This window comes from Misgurnus anguillicaudatus, chromosome 9 (genome assembly GCF_027580225.2).
Source record: "Misgurnus anguillicaudatus chromosome 9, ASM2758022v2, whole genome shotgun sequence".
NCBI lineage: Eukaryota > Metazoa > Chordata > Actinopteri > Cypriniformes > Cobitidae > Misgurnus > Misgurnus anguillicaudatus.
This window is the reverse complement of record NC_073345.2, coordinates 4,256,986-4,268,307: the sequence shown is the minus strand read 5'-3', so window position 1 is coordinate 4,268,307 and position 11,322 is coordinate 4,256,986. Positions and strand designations below refer to the sequence as shown.

General features: G+C 38.5%; 1 protein-coding gene and 3 non-coding genes across 4 annotated transcripts; all 4 read right to left on the bottom strand.

Moving 5' to 3' along the window:
• Positions 1 to 259: 259 nt before the first annotated feature.
• On the bottom strand, positions 260 to 8,741 carry dkc1 (dyskeratosis congenita 1, dyskerin). Its single transcript, XM_073871047.1, has 15 exons — positions 8,645 to 8,741; positions 8,040 to 8,101; positions 7,808 to 7,892; positions 7,388 to 7,481; positions 6,811 to 6,995; positions 6,655 to 6,719; positions 6,186 to 6,312; positions 3,863 to 3,993; positions 3,239 to 3,382; positions 3,040 to 3,160; positions 2,793 to 2,911; positions 2,513 to 2,616; positions 1,075 to 1,126; positions 844 to 1,005; positions 260 to 607 (listed from the first exon to the last, which is right to left on the bottom strand). Exons 1-15 carry the CDS (start codon positions 8,727 to 8,729, stop codon positions 539 to 541), a joined length of 1,605 nt encoding a protein of 534 aa, XP_073727148.1. The 5' UTR covers positions 8,730 to 8,741; the 3' UTR covers positions 260 to 538.
• LOC129424579 (small nucleolar RNA SNORA36 family) lies at positions 3,694 to 3,829 on the bottom strand. The gene has a single exon (XR_008638116.1). It is a non-coding gene; the product is annotated as a small nucleolar RNA SNORA36 family (small nucleolar RNA).
• On the bottom strand, positions 4,065 to 4,141 carry LOC129424570 (small nucleolar RNA SNORD83). Its single transcript, XR_008638108.1, has one exon. It is a non-coding gene; the product is annotated as a small nucleolar RNA SNORD83 (small nucleolar RNA).
• LOC129424569 (small nucleolar RNA SNORD83) lies at positions 7,075 to 7,151 on the bottom strand. The gene has a single exon (XR_008638107.1). It is a non-coding gene; the product is annotated as a small nucleolar RNA SNORD83 (small nucleolar RNA).
• Positions 8,742 to 11,322: the final 2,581 nt, after the last annotated feature.

Here is an 11,322-nt window from a genome sequence, read left to right as displayed (position 1 = left end):
AGGTAATAAACGCATAACGGTTCATTATGAAAGGTCTTTATACACCCCTGATAATATAGTTTTGTATATCATTTTGAATTTCTGTCAAAAGATCCTTCTAAAAATTACACACTGCACCTTTAACCTTTCCCAAATTAGACTTAAATATGAAATTCACTTAGGTTATTGTTGAGATACTCATGATGGATTTTTATAAAAGCTCTATAGGTAACTACAACACAAGTAGTTTAAAAGAAAAAAAAAAACATGAAACAAGTCATCGTTGTAAAAAAAGTCAAGTTTCATTTCATGTGTTCAGGATTACAATTTCTATTTACAATAATAAAAGAAACACACTCAAATACATGAGCAGAGGCCGGCAATATGGGCTTCACTTTAACAAGTACAACATAAGAAAGCCTCAGATGTCACTTGACCATCCAGAAGCTTTAACCGCAAGCACAGAGAGATCATAACCAAAATCACATTGTCCAAAAGATGTCTGATCTCAGTCAAATGATCTGATCCCATGACAAACTCTCTCCATCAGTCCTGCTGTTCATTCTGAACCACCATCTGCATCCTTTGACTTTTTCTTCTTTTTCCTCTTCTTTGTGCTCTCTGTGACCTGTGTAACACAAAGCTTTATTTAAAACCACATCAAGTGTGAATGAAATAAAGAGTTATCAATGCTGGTCAAAGTGTGGAGGACACATGTGGGCTGACAGAAGTAAAGTGTCCTGTCAGTTCATTCATGCATCCCTCCGCTCTTATTTCGCAGAACGACTCCTCCTGAAGCCACATACAGGCTAGAGAGGGATAACTTTCTGCTTAAAGTCCTGAACAGACCGCATCTAAACTCACCTCAGTATCATCTTCAGCTGGAGCTTCTTCAGGAGTCTCAGCTTCTGCCTCCGCCTGCTTCAGTTTCTTCTCTTTCTTCTTTTTCTTTTTCTCCTTCTTCAGTTCCTCCTCTGTCTTTGATGTGTTTGCTGCATCATCACTGCCGCTGTCATCTCGCTTTCTCTACAGAAAACACAAATAATCTGACTATGAGCATGCAAAAATAAAATATGCTAAAGAACGACAACATACCTTTGTTCCCGCCTGTTCAGCCTCCTCCTCCTTTGGTTTTGCTTTGGGAGTGCTGGAAAATAAACACAATCGTATCATTGAAGATATAAGCAAAAAGCTAAAACAAGAAATTTCAAACACCACACAAACATATTTTTGGCTGCACACACGCTCCTGCACATTATCATGGGAATCATTTCAAATGAAGACAATCATTTATAACCAGGTCAGCAGTGGGACCAATTCATCATCTTAGTGTTTGTAACCAGCAGCTGCTCTCGTGCACTGAAGATCTTCTGCATTATTTGAAATAAAAATCTCCTTGTCAAACTTTTCATCCTACACCATGTGTCTGATTTGTGACACTGCCTCTAAAAACCAGCCCAAAGTCCAAAAATCCAATCCAGAGACAACAAGCATCGAAGTTTGATTTTACTACGATTTAAATCGTTTCTATGGATGTCAAGATTTTATTTTCTCAAGTTATCAAAAGCGTTTTGATCGACCAAACCGTTCTTGTGCACCGCATCAACAAATTCAACTAAAACCTAAAAGGTTATTGGACTTAAGGTTGTATCTTGGCAATGCTTGTGTTTATTGACACACAAAAGTGGTTTGTGTGCCCACAGTGCATGATTTTATGATGTTTAGTATAATAACCTTTAAATACTTCAGCCAAAAATAATACGATTGTCTTAGATTTTAAATTCCTTGGGCAACGCAGTGTTAAGTGTTAGCAAATGTATCTGGGTCGGCCATTTTGAGTGTCAGCCATTTTAAAATTTTATGGCACAATGCAGTAATTCATAAACGCAATGGCTTATTACTGAACATGGTGTGACTGTTCATCATATTTTATGGTTTTAATGTTTTATACATTAACACCAGAACCATCCAAAAAAGCATGCCGAATATAATCCCATGTACCAACTTCAATCGATAAGTGAAGGTAAACCTCTGAACTTTACTGATTGCCAACCTTATTACGATAAAACTTAAAGCATTTGTTTAAATTTTCTAAATTCATTTTTGTTTGAACCCTTATGATGCATTCCCAACAGCCGCAGTAGAGGCGGAAAAAACGCGCTATTCGCGTGTAGTTGGATGCTTGAACATTTGAGTTCACTCGCTTCATTTGCGCGTGAATTTCTAGTCATTCAAGACATTCACGCGGAAATTTGCTTTATGGGAGGGGCTTCTGCGACTCTGCTGAGACTCCACTCGCTTCCTGTAATCTTGTCACTACTACAGCAAGGTCCTGATTGGTTAACGCGGTGCGGAAATCCGCCAAAGTTCAGATTTTTCAACTCGTGCGTTTCCCCGCGGAACGCGCCATTTGCCTCGCATGATGCGTATTCGCGTCTTTGCATTGACTTAACATGTAAATCACTCGCGCTTGCCGCGTAACGCGTTTGGTGAAAACGCAGCGTTACACAGGATGATTTTCAGCCAGCATTACCTGTAATCCACATAACCCTCCTTCCAATTTGCAGGCGTGCTGCCGTTGGGTTTGCCATGTTTGTCCAGAAGTCCCTTCTGAATCATCATCTTCTTCTGACTAGCCTGAAACAAGAAAGATAAACTTAAGTCATGCCAAAAAACAAGAACAAGACTCACATTTCCTGGTGGAATGACGCTACATTTGAACATTAATTCTGATGCAGTAATCAGACAATTTTTTACCAAAGCGTTTTTAATTTAACATCAGATATTAAGAGCGTGATTGTGCGCTTTCAAACCTTTGGTCCAAGGCCCCATTTGCGTGGATATGTATCTCGCTCCATAATGACCCTCTTGATTTTGGCAACAACACCGTGGTCACACGTGGATATGACCGCCGTGGTCATGAGAGCGACCGCTGTGAAAGAAATGACAGTCAGAATCTGGCGAGGAGAACATCTGTCCCGAAATCATCACATTCATCTTCACTGTAAAGTTAAATATCTGTCGTCATGTGGCTCTGAATAAGGCGCTCCTTGCTTTTACCTGTACAAATAGCTTCTCCTTTGGTAGTTATAACCACAATGTCCTGATTCACCTCAATACCATCTTCATATCGCAGTACACCTGGTAACATGATCTTGGCGCCATAACATATAGCGTTAACCTGTTTTTAAAAAAATGCTATTAGACACTCCAATCCAAAACGCCACAGCATAAATACTACAAAAGGAAATATTCATACAGCGCTGTCTTTCATGACGATCCTCTTGTGTGAGATGAGTAGTTTCTCCAGGGGGAAGATCACTCTCCTCAGATACGTCTCATCTTTGTTGTGGTCAAACTGCCACTGAGCATCCAGCACATCGTGCATGGTCACCATGTTATCCTGAGATCAGACGCAAAATCAATGAATACACTGACTGAGGGAAATTTCACTAAAGTCAAGTGCACAGAAAATGTGTTGCCTATAAGAGTCTGCAACAACAAACCTCAAAACTTTTCTATCAAAAAACACATTAGATTTGATAAGTATGATTTACATGAAACGCACAATTTTCAAATATTACCATGTTTAAAGTATACTAACAAGTCTTCCTTGTGCTTAATTATAGAGAACATTTTTACCGATAGCATGAATAGTAAAAGCTGGACAACACATGTGAGACTAAACGTGTCAGATCACGCATGTCAACCATTAGATGTAGGCTGAAGTTTGATGAAGATGCCACCAGCATGACTCTTCATGTTTTTCTTCACTGTCAGCCATTTCCTTTACCAAAGATTTATTACCAGAACTGGGTAAAAGCCCAGAACCGAACTCAACACTTTGGCTCGTATGATAAGGACGGGCCGGTTCTGAACGCACCTTCTCTCCCAGAACGCCAGAGCGGACCCGTCGCAGCTCCTGCATCTGACCGCCAACTCCCAGCAGCAGACCCAGATGAACACAAAGAGTTCTGATGTACGTGCCCGCTTCACAGCTCACCCAGAAAATACCTGCCAACGGTTTAAGATAACATCATTACTCTAATACAGGCTCCTTTTAACCATACTGACCCCTAAATCACAGCCATCAGTCTTGGGTGATAGATAGGGAGTCATCTTTGCACAGTGTGCTAATGTCATCTAAATCACATCATGTGGCCTTTAAAAACACTTGAGTCAACATGAAACAGCGTTTTAACCCAGTTTAGCTTTGAAAAAAAGATGCACTACTTATAAAACGGTTCTAATGCTGCGTTTAGACCGCCATGGTAGAGGTGTCAAGCCCGAGTGCTTTCAATGTTAAGTCAATGTTAAGACACATTGACACGCATCTGGAGGTCTCGCAGCGCAAATGAGGCGTTTAGCGTGGTAGACGTAATTGCGTCTAGTTCGCGGGAAACACGCGAGTTGAAAAATTCGAACATTGGTGGAAAAACGCGCCGCGTTAACCAATCAGGAGCTTGCTCTAGTATTGACGTGATTACAAGACGCGAGCGGAGTTGCAGAAGCCCCTCCTACGACGCTAATTTCCACGTGGATGTCTTGATGACTAGAATTTTACGTGCGAATGAAGCGAGTAAACAAAAAATATTCAAGCGGCAAACTAAATGCGGCAGACACGCGAATTTGACGCCTCAAACGCAGCTGGTATGAACCCACGGTAAGAGTCGTGTGACGTCAAACAAAAGGTAACATTGTTTTTAGGGATGGTATTGACAAGGGCCGCACGATCCGATACGCGGTTTGAAAGCTGCATGTGCGTTTAAATTTTCTGCCATTTTCTCACTCCCGCTTACTTGAGACATTGGCCGAATAACAGTATACGACAGACAATTGGACAGCGACAACTACAGCAGCGGTGGAGATCGTTTGACGCACACAGAGGGATGTTAGGGATATCGATAGTAGAGAGTGAAATATCGATACACTATAGACCTTTTGCATGTTTGCAAACAGAGATGATGTTTTTTGTGGGCGGAGCCCAACTGGTGGCAGAAAGTGAATGCTTCTCAATAGCTGTGTGAAGTGTTTTAGCATTAAACTGTGATTTTTATGGATCCAGTGTTCTGTACAAGTCTGTTTCCCCTATATTTCTCTTAAGTGTAATGTTTCTTATAACGTTTTCACCAAGTTACGTTTATGTTTTAAATAAAAAGTTTAAATGGCTTGGCTACTGATATGTGTGCATGTATGTAATGTAAATGTATTGTTCTTTATTGGTAAATCAATTATTTTTACAGTATGAATCGCTGAAGTACTTATAAGAGCAATACTATCATGTATTCTGTATAATATCATTTATTAAATATTTCATCATTTCCAGTTTTCAATTTTTTCCTTATATTTTTAGCTTACGTGTTTGTTGTAAAACTATTATGTTTACATACAAATTAATTTGTATTGGCCTGTTTATATATTATTAACACTTTACATCATGTGTGTGTGTGCTATGTTTATATATTTATTAGTAAACATCATAATTTAGAACAAACAGGAAGACGACATAGATAGAAGGTAAAAAGAAGTAATAGAAAACAAAAAAATATGAAAACTTTAATAAATGTTAATATTATTGATATTATGAACTCATTCAAATCTTTCTAAATAAATTATAAACGTAACGTGATGAAAACGCTATAAGAAACACATAGAGGGATCAGACTTCGACAGAACACCGGATATCTTCTCTAATTATTTTCTATTCAAATTATTAAAAGATTTTCAGATGATTTCATCACTCCAGTCTGTCCGGTTGAGGGCTTATTGCAACCATAGACACCTACGTTTATCTTCAAATGGTGTCTTCAACGACGGTATACTATAAAAATGAAGGTCATCTATTTTGGCATTCCTATTCTGACACTCACAGCACAACAAAACATTTTCTAGTGAGTTATATTGTTCGTTTCACTCGTGTCTCATTCATTTCCACTGTTTTTCTGCCACCACATGCGCGCCTGACGTAACTGATGTCGACTCGCAAAAGGTCTATTGTGGACAAATTTATCACGATAGTTAGCTTTAACAATATTTTTGCACAGCCCTAGTTGTTTTAGAGGCGGGGTCAGTTATATCACATTTTCAAGACAAACACTAAACATCTTACAAATAGTCTTATCGTGAACAATTCAAAGTAAACATGGTGAATTTTGCTGTTCATGTTGACTCCTGCAACAAACAAAAAACACATCCGAAATTTCTACCTAATCTTCTCTCCGGGTCATATTCGATAAGCTTGCTCTCATAGATGGTCCGCACTCGGAGCTGACGTTTGACGGCAGCGATGAGAGGAGGTCTCTGGAACAGAGCTCCCGTTAAACACTCGAGACCCTGTGGACGAAACACAACGTGATGAAGCATCACACGTGAAATCACAATCGTGTCTGTCTTCACACGGTTCACGTCAATGTGCTCAGATATGTTCGCTCATCTTTGGTGAAACCTGACCCTTCAAACAGCCCGGACCTCCAAGATCAGCTGCTACAGTAAAACACTGCAGCAGAGATCAAAAGAGACCGGGAGCCCTGACGCATGGCGTCAGAGAGAGAAAGAGTCAGGAGACACTCAGAGAATGGATGAACACTTTCATCAGACACACAGCAGCAGTGAACCGTCACACTAGCACTCATACGATGTCAAATCACCAATACTAACTACTGAACACAAACTTACCCTGGCGAGCTGATGCTCGTTCTCTAAAGCATTGTGCAGCCGTACGATTCCCACATACTCTTTGCCTGAAAGACACGGCAGAAGAGGTGTAAGAGGAGGCTGCTGGTTTTTACTGTGAGGTCTAACGCTCGACCGTAAGGGCCACGGCGGACGTACCTGCACTCTGTTGGGATTTAACCAGACGTGTGGCGCGCTCCACACAGACGATCAGACAGCCCGTGACTTTAGGGTCAAGGGTGCCGCTGTGACCCGTCTTTTCAACGCGAAGGATTCTCTTGATCCAGGCAACAACCTCGTGAGAAGACGGGTTAGCAGGCTTGTCCAGATTAATGAAACCAGTCCTGACAAAATAACAAATACATGCTACTTAAAATTAAAAAAACACTAAACGTGTATATTAAAAATAATGTATTTGTCTGAAGCCATCAGTCTTGGGTGATAGATAACAGGTCATCTTTGCACAAAGTGCTAATGAAATCTATATCACATCATGTGGCCTCTTCAATCAACAAGAAATTTTACTTTCATAATTTCATTCTCATCCATACTAGATATGACAGGGAAAGCAAGAGAATGTGAAGGTTTGAACACCCAGCTTTATGTCAGCCATGACGTCGTTTCAAACGTGGAACCAGTAATTTTGATAAAAACACTCATGTAGTACGAGTAAGAGATGTAAATTCAAATTTCTTGATGACTTAAACTACGGGTCAGTCTCGTTTGTAAACTATACCTGACGTAATCATGTATGGTTCTCTTGAGTGGATTGGAGCCATGTGGCAGAGGTGTGTAGTGAGCCGTCCTGATGTTCAGTTTATCAAAATTCTGTTGAGAAGAAGCAACATCATAAGTTGACAGAAACACAAGAGCGATTGTGCGAGGTCAACGTGCAAGTGTGAGATCAGAAGTGTCGGTTCATCTTTGACGGGACCGCTTGGACCTCCGGCACCGGCACATTCGACCCCGCAGCAGCCGACCCAGTAGAACACTGAATCGGATGAGCGGAAGTAGACGGCCGAGACCCGCGGGCCAAAACGGACCGCAGAGCCACCAGAGGAAACGATAGGCAACACTGCTCAGAGAATGGATAAACACGTTCATCACGTCACACACATCCCCATGTATCTATTAAATACATCTCAAAGATCCAACTTCAGCAGTAATGGCCATTGAGACGTGTCCAAACTGGCAACCTTAGACTCCGGCTTGATGAGGAAGTCACCGCTCTCTTGAATATCCTAAAAGTAACAAATCAAAAACTTTAGTAGACAAACTTCAATATATTTTGGTTTTTATAAACAATTATTCAATGATTGTCCAATTATCCTTGCTATACAAGAGCAGTTAATTTGATTTATAATTCATGTATGCATATAAAACATTACCCCAATTTCTTCTTCAGAAATCTTCTTTGTCTTCTTTTTCTTTTCTTTTTTTGCCGAACCAACTAAGAAAGCAAACAGAGAGATTAACATGAGGAAAGTTTCAGACATCCGTGAAGATAGTCTCGAGCACGTGGCATGGAGTCAGCACGTGGGATCTGAAATCTACCGCAATTTAAACACAGAAAACTTTAATAAAACCGCTGTAACTACATAACATCAGATCGCTCTGCGTTATTTTAACACTTTAACTACATGACTAAACAGATAACTTACTTACTGATCCAGGATTATAACGTTACACAAACTTTTGCATTCACGTAAGTAATTTTTCATCAAATAGTTTGCGTCAATGTTAGCTAATAATAAAGTTATCCCTTTATAAACAGTTTTAAATCAACGATAATAATATTATTTAGTGATGAGATGGAACGTTAGCTAACGTTACACATTCATCATGAACACGAGGTAGAAGTTTAGCTTAGCGTTCATTTCAAATGACGTACATTACTGAAGAATAAAATGCACAAATTCAAAAAACATCATATACTGCATTGCACAAATGGTGATCAACAAAATAAAGGTAAAAATGTGTAAAATGGTCTTACTTTCTGGGTCCGCCATCTTCACTGCGCGCTTCTGTGACTGTGCACAGGAACACGTGTGATGGTCAGCGCATGCGCATTTCATCATGCGTCACAGTCTCAAACAGTGTTGCCAAATCTCGCGAGACAAATACGCAACCGTATCTTAAAAACAACAAAACTAATAGTATTATTCATTTACATCAATGTTATTTATTATAAATTATTTATCATCAGCAAATGTGTTAGGTATTGATTATTAACGATGACCAATCAGCCTACAAAAAAAGTGCACACACAGACACCTCATAAGGCTAAAAATTACATTTCTCTGGCAAAAATATGCTAAATACATTGTCAGAAAGTAAAGGTTAGTAACATATATTTTTGATATATTTAGAAAATATATTTAGTTTTAACTTTCACATTTCAACATTTCAAGAAGGATTTCGGGGCAACAAATACATTTCTAATTTTACAACCCATACAGTATGAAAATATATATTTTTCCTGGCCAAAATATAATTTAAATATAAGCTAAATAGATTTTATTAACAGTAAAGACTTGGAAATACAATTTGAACTTTTTCAAACATGTTATGTTCACGGGTCTGGTCACCTCCCCCAAGTGGAGAAAAGACAAAGAACACACCCCCATCACCATCAATAAGGCACCAACTGGTGGAGAGAAAAATTTAGATTTCACTCACAGCTGTTTCCAATTAAAAAACAAATAGATAAAAAATACTTTGATTATCAAGCCTGTTTCATAATTATGCTTGGTTGTCTGCTGTGTATAATCTTATGAGATATAGTCAGAGTTACAAAAGTAAAAAATTAATTTTTAGGCATTGATCCATAAAGTTGATCCAACTTTAACTTTTTACAGTGTATATTATGCTAATTTTATTTAAGTATGTTGTCTTGATACATTGTGTGCCCATAAAAAATGGTACTGTGCAAGCACTTGAATAAGTTTCACTAATATACATCTTATCCATTTTAAACAGTATTTTATATTGTGTTACATAATATACATTGAATAAAAAACCCTATACTCTTTATATTTCATAATTTTATATTAATTCCCATCTACTGTCTATATACTAACATGTTTTTACTGTAAATTTGCTGCTTAGCAACAATGCACAACTTTAACAAGCCCTTAAATCGGCTTAACTCTTAGGAGACCTCTCCAGCTCTCTTAAATAATTTAGGAGCTGAGACCTAGTCTTAAGGAGGCTTTATGAATCAAACTTATTCTTAAGTCTAGAAATAAGAGTAAAATTTTGACAAATCTAAAACTAAAACTTTACTCTAAGCGGCTTTATATATACGGGCCCTGTTTAGTTGCAGCAATGTTATGTTAATGTGTCAGAGGACACATTTGGTTGAGGTTGGTTTCTTGCAATTGATTAACTCTACTTTAACATCATTGTAATTTTTGCCATCTTTGTCACTTTCATATTTGGCTTGCTCATGCTAAAATTGCTAACATTATGTTTTGGGTCAGGGTTTTATTTAATATCACTTTTCATGTAATGGTCTGAATGCAATCTTATAGGTCCTTCACTTTTTTCGTTAGTTAGTATCCTAATATCCATTTTTTATATTTTATGGTATTTAACTGTCATATATTATGCTAATTGTATACACTCTAAAAAACAAACGGTGCTATATAGCGCCAAAACTGTTGCTTTGGTTTGTAATCATAGAAGAACCGTTTTTAGTGCCATATAGCACCGGTGAAGCACCAGTGAAGCACCTGTGCAGAACCACACAGGGGCCACACAGAACCACTATAGCACCACATATGGCTCTACATAGCACCACATGGCTCCACACAGGTGCTTCACTGGTGCTTCACCGGTGCTATATGGCACTAAAAACGGTTCTTCTATGATTACGTGCAAAGAACCACTTTTGGTGCTATATAGCACCGTTTGTTTTTAGAGTGTACAGTGTATGTCTTGATACATAATATATAAAATTTCATAATGTTACATAAATTCCTATGCATCTACTACCTATACATAAGGAATAATTGAGGACAGGCCACTGGATTATTCAAAAATAATGCACATACAATGTGGTAATGCAGCACGACGTGAAGCGAAGTTACAAAGCATGTATGCATTATTTTCAAATAATTCCAAGGAACGGAGGCAGTGGTGTAGTGGTGTCTGGAGAAGTGGGTATACTCTTAATGTATGTCCCCACTAGAAGTGGGTATACCCCATGCCATCAAATAAAGAGGTGGGTATACTCCGTATACCTGCGTATACCCTGCACTACACCACTGAACGGAGGCAATTATTCCTCTTATCCCACAGTAACCACAGACATTGCTCTGGGTCCAAAGCAGCTCAAAGTAAAATTTTAGTCTGCAAGTGTGTCAAAAAAGACTTAAGAATAAGTTTGATTTATAAAGCCTCCTAGTTAAGACTAGTCTCAGCTCCTTAATTATTTAAGAGCGCTGGAGAGGTCTCTTAACCTAGTTAAGAGTAAAAAGAGGGCAGCAGAGAGGCGGAGATGCACTTTACAACAAAGAATGTGTTGGAATTTAAATGTATTATTTTGACAAATTTCTTGTTGCATTTACAGTAAATACATGTTAGTATATAGACAGTAGATAGAAAATAATAAAACATTATGAAATGTTAAGAGTATAGGGTTCAAAATGGATAAGACATATTAGTGAA